Source organism: Grus americana, chromosome 3 (genome assembly GCF_028858705.1).
Source record: "Grus americana isolate bGruAme1 chromosome 3, bGruAme1.mat, whole genome shotgun sequence".
NCBI classification, from domain to species: domain Eukaryota; kingdom Metazoa; phylum Chordata; class Aves; order Gruiformes; family Gruidae; genus Grus; species Grus americana.
The window spans coordinates 100,624,216-100,642,630 of record NC_072854.1 but is presented as its reverse complement, the minus strand read 5'-3'; the positions used below and the strand labels follow the sequence as shown (position 1 = coordinate 100,642,630).

General features: G+C 39.6%; 1 protein-coding gene across 1 annotated transcript in view; it reads left to right on the top strand.

Moving 5' to 3' along the window:
* KCNH1 (potassium voltage-gated channel subfamily H member 1) overlaps positions 1–18,415 on the top strand; it is a 185,826-nt gene that overhangs the window by 97,947 nt on the left and 69,464 nt on the right. Inside the window, exon 10 of the mRNA XM_054822028.1 lies at positions 13,090–13,286. Within this exon, the coding sequence (XP_054678003.1) occupies positions 13,090–13,286 (197 nt within the window). The remainder of the gene's footprint in view (positions 1–13,089; positions 13,287–18,415) is intronic.

Genomic DNA, 18,415 nt, shown 5'->3' with positions numbered 1-18,415 from the left:
ACTATTAAGGAAACCTGAACCCCTAATCTCTGCTGCTGCAGAGTGGTAGCTACAGATAAATGAGGCTGATCCCTTGGTATCTGAATGAATAGAAATATTTTGTTATTGCTGTTCTCCTGGAACAAAGACTATTGATCCTCTTCCCTCCGCACTTTTATTTTTTGGAAATTTGGAGTCATCTCTCTGGCTCGCACTAAAGTTGATGAGCTCTGTCATTTTCTTTGAGTACTGTAATCAGGAGAGTAAAATGAAGCGGGATCTGTTTGTGATTCTGTGAGATTTCATTTTGGATAAATGTGTATCAATTTTCGTGTTTCAGTTTCTGGACTAAGGAATCACTTTCCTTCCACACGTGTGTGTATCTTCTTCCCCCAGGCTGTGAAGCCTTCTGTTGAAGGTTTCTCTATCCTGATAAGAAATGATGTGGTTAACTAAGTTTTTCACTATTCTAAATTAATTGTACATTCTTCTCCTTCAGCATTGCGTAATGTAACCACCACATTAACGAAGGATGCTGCAGGAGATGGATTTCTTCCCTAACTTCTTTGTACACTCAGTTTTCTTATCTGTAAAATAGAAATTTATGTTTTTTTAATTTCATGTTCAGCTAAACTTGTTGAGTTCTTGATAAAAGTACACCAGATAAAACGAGGCACTACAAGGAAAAAAAGCAAACCGCCTGCATTGTACAAGAAGTGCGATTGTTGCTGATCATTCAGCCAGAACAGCCTATTCCCTAAGTTTTGTTTACCAGTCGCATCTAAGCATAGCTATGAACATCAGGCATGTAACAGCAAACCATGTGAGGAATTCTGTAGGGTAATTTCAGTTAACAGGTATGTTGGAGAGCCTGTAATCTTCTCTCAGGCATTCTTGAAATAAAAATAAAAAATAAGTGCATAAATTATTTAAGGTGAATTATTTGCTCAGCTTTAGCTGTCACTTAATAAAGCAGCCTTTGCAATTTGCAATGTAGCCTGTATCTTCCTTACAATAGAAGAGTAAATTGCATCTCTAAATTAGTCTGTGTGACTGCTGTACAGCATTACATAAACCAGAGGCAAACTACGCTTAATCCTTAAAGGATCCAATTCATATGAAACTTTCAAGTTCTGAAATCATTTAGCCTTGCAGACTAGCATATAAAAGTGTATTGTGTAGCCCTGGAATTTGGAGTGTATTGTGTACACTTGCATAATATTCTTCCAGATCAGTTCTGTGTAATACCCAGGAGATAGGTATATTCTCAGTTCAGGCTTATGTTCTTATAACAAAGCACTGTCTTTGACTTGGATTAACATGAGTACTGAGTTGGAAGAAATTGCACGCAGGCTAGCAGTGAAAAAAATGTACATTTTTTTGGTGTCCCCTGAAGTTTTCTTCCCCATTAGTTTGATTTAGAGACAAACAGAAAAATGAGTAATTTTTTTAAAAAAAAAATTTTGCAATGTTTACAGTAAAAATTTAAAGAAATTAATGCATTGTCTATGAAGTTTGATTTGTTGGGATGAAAGACATTTTTGAATTCTATCCAAAATTTCTGCTGACATAAAGCAATTACTGATGTTCATGCACCACAATCTTTGGATTTGATGTGTCAAAGAAACAGAAGCAAAGAAAGTAGAAAATTACCATTAATCCAGGTGATTTATTTATTTGTGCTTCATTCTAATGCAAATGGGTCAGAAAAGGAAGACATAGCAAGAAAAGCCACTGTATTACTGTGGTTTTCTATGTTAATGTGTAAGTACACGAGCGGAATTATGTTGAAGTGAAGATTAGCTAGTGGGAAGCTGCTCGGATGAAATACAGTTCTGTTTTCTGTATTTCACTGAACATGAGCCAGCAGTGTGCCCAGGTGGCCGAGAAGGCCAACAGCATCCTGGCTTGTATTAGGAATAGTGTGACCAGCAGGACGAGGGACGTGATCATCCCCCTCTACTCAGCTCTGGTGAGGCTGCACCTTGAGTACTGTGTTCAGTTTTGGGCCCCTCACTACAAGAAGGACATTGAGGTGCTGCAGCATGTCCAGAGAAGGGCAATGAAGCTGGTCAAGGGTCTGGAGCACAAGCCTTATGAGGACCAGCTGAGGGAACTAGGGTTGTCTAGTCTGGAGAAGAGGAGGCTGAGGGGAGACCTTATCTCTCTCTCTACAACTCCCTGAAAGGAGGTTGTAGTGAGGTGGGTGCTGGTCTCTTCTCCTGAGTAACTAGCGATAGGGCAAGAGGAAACGGCCTCTTGTTGTGCCAGGGGAGGTTTAGATTGGGTATTAGGAAAAATTTCTTCACCGAAAGGGTTATCAAGCATTGGAACAGGCTCCCCAGAGAGGTGGTGGATTCACCATCCCTGGAGGTGTTCAAAAAGCATGTAGACATGGCACTTGGGTGACATGGTCTAGTGGACATGGTGGTGTTGGGTTGATGGTTGGACTTGATGATCTTGGAGGTCTTTTCCAACCTCAAAGATTCTATGATTCCATTTACACCATTGTTATTGCATAGGGTGAAGTGCTGACGTACGCTCAGTGCTTTGTGGAAGGTAGACACAAATCGCACAGCCCCTGCCCTGAAGAGAACTGAGCGAAGCACAGGTCGTGCAGGACTTCCATTAAGAGACTGTTTTCAACTTGGCTTTGCTTTTAACTTTTCTAAGCCTTCACATCTGGGCTGATGCTGCTTTATCCATCTGAGGCTGACCTATCTCTTTGAACTACTCTTGCTTAAAAATTTACCCATTTATCCAAATGTGGTTAGAGAAAATGGGTTGTTTTGTCACTGTTAAAGACAATCAACCATTTACATGCACTTCATTTGGCAGCTCTAGTTTCTCTGCTTTGGAGCAGACCTTTCACGCTGAGCCATGGCCTATCTGAAAACCTGACCTTATCGCAGGTCTTTGAAAAGTTAAAATTTGCTCATCCTTGGGAAAGATTCGCTACATTTTAATTCAACGAATATCTTCTTAAAAGATTCCTCCTGAATTAAATGTGTTCCAGGCAGGGACCATAAAGTCTGGCTGTAGCTTTCTTTGAAATATGCAGGGGAAAAGGGATTGTAGTAGAGGCGTGAAATAAGCCTGCATAGCTAGTTGTTGTTTCTTAATTTAGGGAAGCTTGAAGACCTGAACTGTCTTTCTATGCAATTTTTGTATTTTTTTTTTTTTTACACTATGAAGGTACACATTTTCTTAATGCAGTGTGAGAATGCAGATTGTTTGGAACTGCAGTAATGAAGAAGCTAATGTTAGAAGTCCAGCTGAGCAGATGCTCTGCCATTGCTGGGGCTAGCAGGGTACTGCCCTGGTCTTCCAGCCTTTTAGTCTGGACCTTTTTAATCTCTCCTCACTGTTGCTAGCAGAAATGCTAGTTCTTGTGTTATGTCTCCAATTGCATGTGTGCATAGAAAATTTAATGAACATTACAGAAAATAATCACATATTAACAAAATTGAGTTTTCATAAGTATTTTCTGGAAATACATGGAAGGACTGGATAGGAGGCCTTGTTAGAAAAGGATTGATATTGTGTTAATGTGTATGTACAAATATCTGAGGCCAACCATTTTTGATCTTGCTGGAAAATAATAAATTCTAAGTTAGATATGACTGACATAATTGTACTCCAAGATTGAACAGAAAACCCCTCTTCTCTGAAGAGGGAGGGAAGGAATGAATCTGAAGGAAGCAAGTGATTCTTCTACTCAGGCTGGTTCCAACGCTTTCTGCTTGAAATTGGGGTAATCTTTGAAATTTAGGAAAACATTCCAGTAAATAGAGAGAAGAAGACCCTTGAAATTAGGGTCATAGCAGATAGCAGTGGGGAAAGCAGTGTCTAGTCCTTAAATTTGTCAGATTATGACTCCCAGAGGGCCTGACTGAGCAGCAGATCTTCACTTATGTGAATCGTTCAGAGTTGCTGAAGTGGTCCTCATGATCCCTGCAAGGGGCCCCGTGTGTATGGATGGTAAGACTGGAGGTTAGTCTTGCGGATTTCGTTAGAGACTGGAAGCCCTTAAGCCTTTATTTAGCAATTAAAAAACAAAGCCTTGAAAACCACTGTGGTCTTCAGAGCTGAGCAATGGATGAGGAAAATAACATTTACTAGAAGGTTTAGTTAAAAAGAAAAAAACAAAACCCCCACACAAGACAGTTTATCCCAAGAGTAAAGCAGTTTATCCCAAGTGTTGCATCCCAGCTGTTCTGCACTTATTATGTTCTTGCTACCATTATTTGAGCTAAAAACTTTTAAAAGAATAAACTTTTTTATGGTCTCTTGGTTTAGCATGGAGTATTAATCATAGAATCATAGAAAATCCTGAGTTGGAAGGGACCCACGAGCATCGTTGGGTCCAACTCCTGACCCCACAAAGGGGAGAAGTGAACAAGATAAAAGGGGAAATCAAGGCAGTAACTTACTGTGAACAAGGGAGATCAGTGCCCTCCACAAGGACAGTTTGCTCTGGCTATTCCTTTTGCCCCTATCAAAGCTGAAGGGAAATAACAGAATGTAGATATCATGTATGCAGTAAGAGAATGTCAAAGAATGGGAATGCATAGTCTAGACCTGGCTGTCGCCTTCACCGTTGGGGGAAAGTGGGATATGTAACTTTTTTTTTTTTTTTTGGTGGGGGGGGAGGGAGAAAGTATGCAAAGGATGCACATAAATTTGCTTTCAAGATCATACATGAGTTCAGGAAGTGAAAATTGGATCTTTTATTGTTATTTACAAAGCTGTAACATTGACAAGATTGGAGACGCTAGTTTTAACATGATATTGTAGGAGAGCTTGGAGTGCTGTGTTTTGTTTCAGCAGGATATTAAATGCTCCATTTGCTTTGTGTGGAGAAATTCCCGCTGATTTAATTTGATCTAATTGCAATCTTAAAGGAACATTATAAGAATAATTGTTTGTTTTCTTTACAGTTGTTTTAGCTTACTCATTTAGCCATAAGCATTTTGTTCAGATGTTGACACAAGAGGCTTGATTCAGATTTTGGTGGGAGAGGTTTGCAGCCAGATAGGACAGTGCAAACTGCAAGGGCAACTGCACCACGGGGATGGGGTTTTTTAGAGGAGGGAAAACAGCAGTGCAGAAGCATTGTCTGTCTTAGACCTTCTCAGTGGAAAAGCATTTCATCTTCCACACAATCATGTGAAGGTTGCTTCTCAGCAGGCTGGAAGATGTCGGATAAGTTAACTGCGCTGAGCCCAGGTTGCTGTATTCACACTGTCCCCAGTACCTGAGATAACTCAGGTTTCCCTAAACTAAACTGCTTTGTGTACAACCCCATTTTCAGAATTCATTTATGTGTTTTGGGGCCTGTTGTTATTTAATGCCAAATCTTTGAAAAAGTCCCTTACTTCTCTACTTCATTTTTCACCCGAGTTTTATATTTAGATACACTTGCCTGTGCTATAAATGCCAAGCTGCTGTGCTCTTAGGCTTAAGAAGTGGTTGCAGGATTATAGATGGCATTAGAGTTTTCTTATTATTTTCAAACACAGTATCTAACGTCACAGCATTGTTTGTGCTATTGAATAAGCCTGTAACGTGACCAGCAGTGTTTTGAAAAAGGAATGATTGAAATTAAAATCCAGCTTTATCTTCAGTAGTTCTATTGTGCTTTTTCTATTTATAGTTTAGAGCTTTTTGTTTTTTTTCAGGTTGACATAAATAGGCAGATCGGACAAGTTGCCTGTTTCTGTGAAGTGGTTCAGTGAACATCAAATGAAGGAGCGATTTTCAAAGTCTGATTTCCTCAACACTTGTCCAAGCACGCTATTAGCAAAAGAATTGGAAGTGGAGATTAGGCTAAACTTTTAAAAAGACATTGGCATTGAGGTCTACGTTAATACAAAATTTTAATTTCACGTGGATGTAGGAGCAGTACTAAAACTTTTATTGAGAAATATAGGTTTATTCCAATGGTGGTTTTGGGCAGAGAATATTCCTGTGCTCCAGACATCTAGACAAACGTAGTGTGGGTTGATGTCAGGAGTTGCCTATTTTGAGACCAGCCAGAACGTTACTTGTTCTGTGTCTAATTTTTGGTAAAGCATTAGAAGTAGGAAATCACCAAAGCCCCTGTCCACTTCTACCTATAGATGGTCTAAGACTGTGCAGGGTATTGGAGAAACAGATTTTTAAAACACTTGATGAATGACTTGCTGGAATAACTGGGGAAGAGGGGCATTCCCTGTGAACAGAGACCTCAGCCGTGAACTTCTTAGCACTTCAGTTTAGTTGACTTTTCTTCCTACGGTTTCATGTTTTATCGTTGCAAATTTATGCAACTTTGCGTAATGTGCCCTTAAGCGATCTGACACCCCCACGTGTGGAAGTCCCCTCTGAAGAAGGCCGCTGGCGACAGAGATCCTTGGCGCACTGACAGCTGACACTGAGATGTGGTGGAGACGAGGCTCCCTGGTCCAGCATGTTCCTTGACATCTCAGGCTGTGTTAGGAAGGCTTGCCCATCATGTTTGTTTGTGTGCATACTCCAAACGGAGGTATGAAGAGGTAGAAATTATAATTTAACAAAGAAGTCAGATTTCTATAAAGGCCCTGATTTCTGGCAGGTGAACCACTGAATTAATTTTCATTTTTGTTTTGGGTAAGGTTTTGTTTCTGTCTTGGAATTTTGGAGGAAGAAGAATAATAATTTTTTTATTGAAAAGCCAGGTTAAAAAAAAAAAATCCAAAAAATAAATCTTCATGGGACACATTTTTCTTTTTGTCCAAGTTGCAAATGAGGTATGTTTCTGAAACATTGTGAAATTTATCCTCAAGGAGTTGCTAGAAATATTAAATAAAATGAAGTGTACAGTTATGAACTTTGTCAGGTTTTCAAAATATCTACTTTATATACTTCAGAAGGTAAAATCTACTATTTTAAACTCTTGTGAATCCTTTTGTCTGAAATAAAATAAAGTTTTGGGGCTTTAATGTAAGCTTCAAGCAATAGCTATAACATAAAGCGTGTTTCTAAGTCGTCAGGGAATAGCTCTGAGGATATTGCAATTTGAGCCTCTCATGCAGGTTTTTTGATCAGAGAACTAGCACTGTCCACGCAATGACAACACAGATAGAGCTGTGTTTTTCCTATTACTTAACCAATGCAAATAATTTCAAATACATTTGTGACTCTTGTTATTTGAGCTGGCAACTTTCATGCCTTCTAGTTTGTACAAACTGGCCGTATATTTATAGCATTTTTTACAGGAACCATTAAAAAGCAAATAAGGATAAATGATTCAGATTCTGGTGAAGCCTCCTAGCTTTTTGTGAATAAGCCTAGCAGGGCCCAGTTGACATTTCAAAACTCTTCTTCTCATCACAGTAAGTCGAATAGTGACATATAATCCACGCTCTATTCAGAGACAAATAAACACATTAATTATAATAATAATAGAAATCTTAGCTGTAACTAATTCATGTTGTCGCTACTCATCCTGTGCTCTAAAATAAATGTTTTTATTTTGTCTGTACAGTAATGTGCTTCAAGAGAGAAAATTGATGCAGTTCTATAGTAAACTGTCTGCAAAATGTTGCCAAGCTGCATTTTAAAACATGAACAAATACACTGTGTTTCTATTTGTGGACCAGGCAAATCACTGGAAGTGCAACTTGAGTTTATTGTCACTGCAACACTTCTTTTGGTTTCTGTGGCACTGATAACTCTGCCTGTTCTTCTTTAAGGTCTTATTAGCGGAAAAGAGCAATTAAAACCTCAGATTAATGAAAACCAGTATATTCTCTGCAGTGCAGTTGGCCATTCACTTCTTGTTTACGTGTCTCAGTTTGCACTTGAGAAACCTTAAGGAAATCCAAAGCAACAAATCGCTTCCATGCATCATCTCCTGCCAGCTGTACTGTGTTGGAGGACCAAGCTACAGGCTATTCCGTCGCTGTCAAGTCGTGCAGTTTATCTGTGGGATGGATACTGAATACTCTACCTTGATGCCAAATGGCAGCTCTGTTTTTTCTGGCTGACAGATATTTATTGCCTTAAAACAGTGCAGCAGGAGGAAAAACTATTTTTGCTCTGGTGCCTCTGCTTTCCTTGAATCTTTCTTCTCTCTGTAAAATGGGAAAATTTAAATTGCATGTCTTAAAGGAGGAGATGAGGGAAGAGAAGAGAGGGAAAGATTCTCAGTTGAAGCCAAATAGCCACATAGTGACCACAGAAGGGGTTTGACCCGAATCTCACATCGCTGGCTTTGAACACTACGGGTGAATACACTGTCCTTAGTGGAATTATGCTTGAATACAATTGGTAGGACCCTGTGACATGGACTAACTTCAGATCCTTTGGTTCTGTTCAAATCTGTTCAGGAGGGAAAAAAAGAAAAAGAAAAAAAAAGAGAGAGAGAAATCAGGCCAAGTTTTTTTGTTTTTAAATTTCAGCAATGTTTTAACTGAGCAGTGAGAATAGAGACTGACACACAGAGAATTTCTGTTTGCCTTTACAGCAGTTGGTGTCTCCCACTGCTTGGAGGTGGGGAACAAATCCCAAGGGCGCAGGCCAGAGTGGGTGCTTCGGGGAGCTGTGCTGGGAAAGTCATTGCGTGGGTGCAGCAGCCGCTGTGGATCAGCATCGCAGATAACAGTATTTGCTGACACCTGATTTCCAAGATATGCTTAGTGCTGCATTGCTGCTGAGGTACTGTCAAGCGGTGTTTGGTCATTCTAGCTTATCTTTGGGTCTGCTGAGACTATGTCACAATTCTTCTATAGTTCAAACATGCAGATGAAGGCAGATCTGGAGGGGACCTGAGCTAGATTCTGGTGTCGGCTGTCTTAACAACTATCACTATTGATTTGAGAATGATTGTAACATTAACGTTTTGTCTGATGTACTGAAAATCCATGGATTTGTGTGAATCCCGTTGAAGTCCATACTGACTTGGAAGACCTCCACGGCCTCATCTTCTCACCCAGTTGCTATCACATCAAAACTGCACCACGATTCCCAGACACCCAGAACCCAAAAGTCAAAATATTCCACAGAGTGTCTTTTTTTTTTTTTTTCCAGCGTAGGTGGAGTATCTTCTGTCTGAAAGCTCTTCAATACTTTCTGTTTGTAGGAGTGAAAAAACTAAGGGTTGTTCTGGTAGGCACATCAAGGCAACACAGCTGTAATGTGTGAGCATGGTTCTTTTCTCAAACAGAATCAGCAAAACACCTGGCTAAGTTGCAATAATCAGGTCTTCATTACTGACCCTGCTTTCAGGAGGCAGGGTGGATGTGGCTTGACCTTTTGCCTGACTCAGGCTGAATTTGCAGTGGTAACAGAAATCCTCTTTTCACTTATAAGAGGAATAGCAAATTTGATAAGGCAAAAAGATTGGGAAAGAACAAATAAGGAAACAGAAGGTGCTGGTTTTATAAAATAATTCTTCAGTGTTTAATTATATTGGGGTTTGGGAACTTGTTATTATAATTAAAACAAACAAGCAAATATAAAAGGCAGAAGACTGGCTTTCCAGTGCATACTGAGCTGATGGTGGAAAAGGTCCTCAGCCCACAAATCCAGCAGGGAATATAAATGATTGATAGTAAAAGCTTAGATCATCCACTTTAAGTGTGATTGACAGATAGTGTTCCTGGCAAATGTCTGGAATTCAGCAAGCTGGGAATGAGAAATGCAAAGTACTGACAAACAAAGGGCCATTTGCATTTCTCTAGCTTTTTAATCTTTCTTCAGAGGTAAGGTGAAATATATAAAGCCTGGAGGTATATGTAAAAAGAGGCTTTTGACTCAGGTTCTCTAATGCAGCCATTAGACTTTGCCAGCCACCTTCTGACACACTTAGAAGTCTCACCTCACTCTTCTTGCTTTCCAATTAGAGATGTTTTTGATAAAACACCCACTTAATCTGCCCTCTTTTGTTTTGCTTCCTTTTTCCTGAGTGATTGATCTTACTTTATGGAGAAAACATAAACAAAGGGAGATGGTATGCAGTTCTTTATTATGTATAAGAGGAGAATTGTTCTAATCTGGTGCAGATACTGCTGGGTGGAATTTTAATTCCTCCTTAATATAAAGACTTCCTACTGCTCCTTCCCCCCCCCCCCCATTTTTCTATTAATGTCAAACTTTTTTTTTTTTTTAACCCTGACAATCTCGGTTGATACTTTTGGTACGCATCATTTAGAAAACGCCCTTGACAGAAGCAAAGCAGTGTGATGCTTGCACATGTGCCTCGAATTGGAAATCGAACTGTAATGTAGGATTGATTTTCAACTAGATCACTGGCTGTTAACTCGATTAACTTCCAGGAAATTGTTAATGATAGAAAACAGTACAACTTCTTGGTTTAGCCTGGTTTGCTTCTTAAAAATTGAGGCTTCTGCGATCTGACTCATTTTGTGGTTCATGTGTTGCTTTTCTCTTTTTGGTTTGGCTCAGTGGGCACCCAGCAGCCGTAGCTCCTTCGTGTGCTGCCCTTGCCACGAGTGGGAAGCAGCTCCCTGGGGTGGCGGGAAACTGCAGGAGGGGAGGTTTTTTGGGGAGTTACAAATGGTAAGGGGAAACTGGGATTGCTGCCACAAGTGAAGGACACAGTTGTGTCTTTCTGTGTTATGCGAAAAACAGGATTATGTTTTAAAAAGAGTAAGACGTAACTAACTTCTGCTGTATGTCATTTCATACGTAGGCAAAGCACCACCATGCTTTTTGTACTTGCGTTGTACTAATTATTCTTCGCGTTACTGTGGGGCGGTACAATAATTGTTGTCATTTTAAGGTAGGGAAACTTGTCTGGAGATGTTAAGAATTAAGCTTAGAAACGAGCTAGAATTCCTCTCCCTTATGCTTGGACTACCGGCTCTAACTGTTGCTCATCAGTGATGGCACATTTCTATACTTGATAGATTCCAGAGCGTTAATTAAAACAGTTGTTTAGCTAATTGCCTGGAAGATTGCAAGTGAAAGCATATTTATTCCAAAGGCAAACAATCCATTTTTACCCAGTGAAGCATATCAGTTTTTATGGTGCATAAAAATTGTTTCACTTCAATTTTGAATATATTCTGTGTTTGTCTGTCTAAAAGCCTTGTAGATGATGATCTATTTTAAGTGCATGGAAGCTTTTTTCTTAGGCCATTTTTAATATATCTACTGAAAAAGTATATGTTTAAATAATTGAAAATGTGAAAAGTCATTGCCATTAAAATGAAAAGTTGCTTACTGCACTGGGCTATTGGACTACCACCGTGCCTACCGATATGCAGCCTTTGTAGTATTTCTGGATGTTGGCACTGTCCTACGTAAAGAGACTAGAGGTGGAAGAAAGGGTATCATTATGGTGCCTTTGCCTAACTTTGCGGGGAAAAAATGTGCTTATGGAACAGGTGGTTTCCATGTATATATGCATTTAAAATGGAAATATAGTCTATGCTCCTCCAGAGTGTTCAGACACTAAACTGGTCCCCAGCAGGTGGGCTGTATAGGGCTTTTGTGGAAGACTGGGAGCACGTCAGTGTGAACCACAGCTTAGCGCACTACAGCCGAGCTTACCATCAAGCTGATAGCTTCTCCTCAAAGAGAAAATGCTTATCACCTAATGGAAGAGATTACATAATGGTGGAAGTACAGCTCAAGGGCTGAGAGTGGAGTTCTGGGTTTAATTTAGAAGTTTTTTTCACCTCTTTACTCATGATAGTTCTCTTGACTTTCATATAGACTTTCATACATGACTATTTATTTAGGGAATGAAATCTAAAAGGACCTGGGTGAAGTCAGTAAACTAATACATATTTTGATGCTTTGGTTTTAAGAATTGCTATGGGCAAAGTATTACTTATAAGACAAAGGACCATCTGGTCCATCCCTACCACAACGACACTCGAATGGACGTTGTGAATGTGTGTGTTTGTTGTTTGTCTCAGAAGTTATGTGCAGTGGTGATATAACACAGCAGAGGTTTAAGACGAAAATACAATTCAAAACAAGAATAGTGTGGTTTTTCATTATCAAGGTCACAACTGAATATTCTTATCTTGTTAGCATTATATGTCAGAAAACAGAAAAAAAAAATAAAAATCATTACTCTGTAAAGGAGCTTGTAACTTTCTCCTAAACACTCTTCTGTGCCCAGCCTGAGCTGGGGTATAACCAGTGAAATCCTGACTGGGGGCTGCTCCTCAGGCAGGTTTTGGTGTACTTGCCCTGCGTTGTAGTGCCCAGACTGGTGCAAACGCCCCCGTTGCAGTATTGCTCTGTAGCTGCCCCAAGCTCGGAGAGACCGGCACGTGGGGAGGCTGTAAGGAAATGGACATTTTTCTTTCTTCCAATGTATAACAGGTAAATAGTCTTGTCTTGCCAGCATTATCTTGGTGATAATTAACCTGTACTCTTCTTGTTTTGGACTACGTGGTTACTTTAAACCTCTGCTGTATTAAATGGGGGCACACATACACAGCTACGGCAAGATTTTGCTGAGACTCTTACCAGCTGAAAAGCATTAGAGCCGCCGGGGTTGTGAGGTCTGCTCTTTCACACTGTTGTGAAGACAGACTTTTCTGGCAATGACCTAGCGGACTAGGGCAGACTTATTTTGATACTGATGTGTGGTAGTGTTTCATTACAGCCTGTAACTGCGCTGACGTTATTATACAAGATGGTTTTATTGACACAATAGTGAGTAATGGTTAGCTAGATTAAGAAAACTCAACAACATAGACGTTAGAAACAAATCCTTTGCGTACGATTTAAAAGAAGAAAGGGAAAAAGCGTTTCCACTTAATTTATCTCTTTGAAAGGGATCAGAAGAGAACGTGAACCAAGAATGAACTGTTTTTCTTGATTTTTAGAGGAAAACCTTTACTGATATTTAATGGGGACTTGTCACATGAAACACTTTTTGATTGGGGTTTATTCTTATGAAAATTTTCTGGGCTGTTGTAATTAACAAAAAGATAGCAGAAAAAGTTATCAATGAAACATTTCAAAGTTGTCTTTTTTCAGACAGATTTTTTTCCTGACCACATAAAATAGAAGAACCTTGACTGCATAAATGAGATGTATGTTCTTTTATATTTTTAGTGGAACTAGTACTATTATTGAAAGCAATGCTGCTGCTTTTTTTAGGCAAAGGAGACGTTTTTGGTGATGTGTTCTGGAAGGAGTCTACCCTTGCCCAGTCCTGTGCTAATGTAAGGGCTTTGACTTACTGTGATCTTCATGTGATTAAGAGAGATGCCTTGCAGAAAGTGCTGGAGTTCTATACAGCCTTTTCACACTCCTTCTCCAGAAATCTCATTTTGACCTACAACTTGAGAAAAAGGGTAAGTAGCTTTGATTTTAACATATACCGTATAAGTGATCACTTTTAAGGACTGTCTGTATGAAGAAACTGAATTGCTTGAATTCTGGCATTCTTGTTAGCCTCGCTTATAAGGAGGTTTTTCAGAGTTTACGTAAGAGACATTGCTAGCATGTAGAGTCAAAAGGCCATAAGTATTTATTCCAGTGCTAGTTTTATAGGGAGCTGGACTGTGTACGTGTGAAAGTATTTTACATTTCTATGAAGCGGACAGATTCCAGCATACTTTGAAACTGTCGTGCATTTGTGATGAACGGTGTTCACTAGTTCCTGCAACTTTAGTTTGTAAAGCAGCTAAAAAGATGTTAGGGGTGTTGCCTGAAATTACAAGGAAAGTGGAAGGAAAGATCTGGAGTCTAATATAGGGAACAAAAGTCAACAACAATAATCACAATGGAAAAGTAACATGAACATGACTTATTCTGTCAAGAGTTGTTTCTTTTAGTATCAATCACATTTTGGAATTACTTTGCTTATCTATAATGTGTCCATTTTCTTATCCTTGATTTTTTGGTTCTTTTAATTTCTTTCTGCATGCCAGTTCAAGTTATTTTGTCAAATGCGAATCATCATAACCTAATATCCCATTCTAAATTCTCTGTGTAATCTTCAGTGAACCACCTCTGTAGAAATTTATTAAAACTGTAGTAGGTATAATTCAGTTGATATAATTTTATGATGCAATGTGGAAGACAATAATATAACATTGAGAGTAAATACATTGGAGCACCTATACTTGCTTTAAAATATTATGAAATAAAGATACTTGAGATCAGCTGAAGAAATATTTTTGATAGGAGATTTTTTTTTTTGTTCTTATAAACAGTTCTCCATGGTAACTTCCAGGTGCCAAGTAAGTCCTAGATAATTACACCTGAAAAAATAGAAACGTTTTTATCTTTGAAGTCTGTTTTGTAAAATTAGACTTTAAGCCTAGAGTATCAATTTCTTTTTTTAATTTTTTTTCATACCTAGAGTTGGCATATGGAAATTAAAAGTGTAATGATGTTGTCTATCTGCATATGTTATCAATATCAAAGAATTCAGCTTTTCAGTATTGGGCAAAGACAACTGTGCTATCCACACTTTGGTCAAATATATCAAATCTCTGGTAGAAAATTGATGTAATTAAAAATTAAGAAGCAAATTTATACTTGAGAATTTCCTCAGAGGACATTTTTTTTTTCAAATGACATTGGATTCCTGCAGGACAAGGAGAAGATATACAGCTGCAAGAAGATTGACATGTCCTGTTAAAAACTAAGTTTAACCAGCAGCTACTTACATGGTGTTAATTAATGCAAGAAATAAAAGAAATGAAAGAATTTGGTATTGAGATGACCTAAAGCATTGGTATACTGACTGATATCTTTTAAAATATCACTGTGGGTAACGTGGTAAGATGGTCTAAAAATATATAACTACTTTTTTTTAACATCAGTAGAAACAAACTTGGAGGCATAGAAGGACCAACTCTCTTAAAGCTCACAATAATGCTAGCAGAGGTGCATCATTTTGGATCTGCTCTGAGCCAAAAGTTCCAATTTTAGAATCAAATGCCTACTCTAGAAGGGACACTCTTTCCCTCCACGTTCATCATCGTAGCTTTTCCCAACCCAGGTTACAAAACAATTTTTAACCACAGTATTATAATTTCTGTGCTGTCAGCTTTCTACACAGAATGTTCCTAATAAAAAGGTACATTTTATGATAGTAATTTCCATCCAGTTATTCAATTATTGGATTTTAATTGAGTTGCAGTCAGCAGAAAAGTGGTGTTGATTGATAATGGAAGTGACAGTTTGATGGTTCTGGGCTAACAGACTGTAATTTTATTTATTTTATTGAAAGAAGGCTGATTGCAATCAGAATGCAAATGTTAAATAATGTAAATAATATATGCTTTTGGAAATGCATAGAAAATATGATACTTTAGAGATTGGAGATAATGCACATTAAAAGGCAACTTTTTAGAGTTTGGAATTTAATTTGGTTTTAATATCTGTGAATCTTTTATAGAAATAGCTCCCCAGCCTGTCGCTTCTAACACTTCTCCTGGTCTATTTCTGCAAATGGAATTTTGTAGAATTCAGATGAACCAGTACCTTCTGTGAGTTATGTTTGCGATGTATTGCATATCCTTTGGAATATAAATACCAGAATTACACTTTTCATTTCAATAAACAGTTTCATCTCTGGCTCCAAAAGCAGTCCAACTAGTTGAAATGTAGATACTGTATATTCATCCCAAATATATTCATACAGCTTCCAAATACACGAAGAAGCAGCTTTGGGGATTTTTTTGCCTGAAGGAACTCATGGGTGTATTTTTAGACTTGGCTATTCCTCTGAGGTGTCCCCATCTCCCGGGTGCGTATGCCTTCACTTGGCCATGGTACTGAGTCTCCCTGCGTAGTGCAAGGTGCTTTCTAGCCAAGTTTCGCTCCACTTAAGTGAGCTTTAGGATTGGTCCACTCTTTCGCCATGTTCACAGATTCCTTGGCTGCTGGGTCTCCTCCAGTGATGCCTTCCCTCGTGGAGATGGGACTCCCTGTCCTGATGCCAGTGAGCAGTGCTGACCTTCCAGATGTCCCCCACACTTACTGGGGTCTGGAGCCACTTGCTAGCGACTGTGACAGGAATAAGCGGACACGCAGGCACGTTGCCAGGTAGCAAAACCTATGGGTCTTGACCTTAGCTGACTCTAGCGCTGGACTGAGGCAAAGTAGAAAGCATCTTCCCTCCATTCCTTGTGCTGCTCTTCCTACCGGTCTTGAAGGTGCTTGGAGCTGAGCTGGGAGGGCAGGATGCTTCTGCCTGGGTGTCCCCTTTATGCCCTCCCTGGAAGAGGGCTGCAGTTATGAAATGTTCTGCCCATGATGTCCGAGGACTTCATGGCCGAGGGAGATGCTCTGTCCCTGCCATGCCATGGCTGTCCGTGGCTGTGCTGTGAAAACAGTTTCCTTTCACTCACTCTCTTGACAAACACCAGTGAAATGCCCTATTTTCGAAAACTGTCAGGTGACTCCCTGAACAGTTTCCTCAAGTGACTAAAACCCTCCTGAAGTTATTAGATGTCTAGTTACCTCTGGCTGGAGCTCAGACTTAGAAAACTTTTTATTTCTCCTAAAGGGGAAGAGAAAGGAGACCTTAAATTAACTCTTTCTCCTGCCAGTCATTGACGTTTTCATCTAACTGGAAGCAGGGGGGAGAATCAGCTGCTGCAGCACCCTCTCCAACATCTTAAGAAGCTGGAGTCGGTGGCTGCAGGTGGTGGCTGCATGTCAGACTCAAGGGCTTTGCAGCTGAAAGGAAGCTGACACAGGATTTCTCAGCGCACTTCCTGCTGTAACGATGTTGTGAAATTAAAGCAAGTTAACTTGATGTTTCTCTCTGCTTTTGGAATCTCAGGAAGGAACCAGAGTGTAGATACTGGGGGAAAGTGGGATGGTCAAGTGACAAACTCACCCCTACGGAGGGTGTGCCAGAAGAGGAGAAATATTGCAGGTTTGGAGGGCAGCAGGATTCACAGGATGGATGGAGGTCTCTTTTTCCCCAACAAATACCGAAATACTTCTGGGTTTCCCGCCTGGACTTTGTAGCTCCGGGTTAGTACAAGTGTAAGAAGAGAGAAGCTTGCATGATAGCTGCTTGTCGTTGTCTTTTGCTTGTGATGAGGTGCAAGTACGCTGGCACCTTCTTTAGGAATGTGAAAGGCCTTTGGCAGCACTTGCAAGCGTTCTGGTTTTGGCAATTGCTTCTTCCCGTGTGTATGAGCTTTGTGACCGATATTAACTTACACTGGGTTGTAACACAGTGTATTTGCTCAGTTCATTCTGCTGCAGCCGTAAATGATGTTATAGCTCAAATGATCGCACACGCTACATAAAAGAGAGAATTCTTATACATAATTTATTAAGCTGAGATTTCTCTAGTAAGCCATTTTAGCCTGGATAGAGATTAAATGACTAATTCTGAATGCTTTGGAGTATCATGATAGAAAGCGCAAGTAGCTTTTCCAGAAACTGAAATTTGTGTCCTGGAACAAAAGGAGGAATGCAGTAGGATGTAGACAAGTTATCTGGGATTTTGTAAGACGGGAAGAAATGGCAAAGAACACTCTGCATTTTTACAAAGCAAGCATGATTTAGTGATTTAAAGCCAAAGCTCCTCGTCAGAACATATTTCTTGAGAGACCAGTGATTGCAGCATAGTCGTCTGTCTCCCTGCTGGTATAAGATTGCTTGCTTTTGTCCGTGTAGTGGTGTGCTTATTCTATGCCATTCCAACTGTGCCAGTGGACAGGGCTCCCACCACCTCTTTCTAAAAGCAATTTTAAAATATAATTGTGCTTTCCTCTTCAGCATTAGCTTCGTCTTTCTTCTTTTTACACCATAAGCTCTTGCTAGAGAGAGAACCTCTCTCAGATCAAACATTTCAGCTAGGAGTGCTTCAAGCCTTGATTTTAAATCTCGGGGGGTTTGGTAGCAGGTTGTTTTCAGAGAGGCAATCCATGGCCTTGTATTCTGCCTTTCCACGTGACAAGTTTTCCAATTCTTTTTCATGATATAGGTTCAAAACAGTATCCCAGAATTCCTTCTGATATGGAAGGCTGAATTGCTGGAAGATTTTAAGAAAGCTCTCTTAAAATGAAAAGAGTGAATGCTTTAATTTTACTTTGATGATGGATTTCAGAATGGTCAAACTGACAGCCTGCCGCTTTCTCCTGCGTTTGTACTCACCGAAACAATCCCACAAGTCCTGTGGGAAGAGGGATTTGATGCTTGACTGGCGTGCATCTTACAGTACTGAAAACCCAGGACACTGGACATGACTGAGATGTCCGGATGGGTCTGTGGCTTGGGAGTTATACCATATTAGCTGGCCAGGAGGCAAAGTTGTCATTTAAAAAAAAAAAACAAACTTCCAAATGTAAACAAACACGTAAGTACTCAACTCTGTCCTTTCCCATGTTGCCTTTTAATAGCTGTTCGGGTAGTTGAATGTTCTTATATTCCCTGTTTCTCCATGCCAATCTAAGCAAAATGTATTTTATTCTGTTTCCTCATTGGTAGACTCCATATTGCGTGT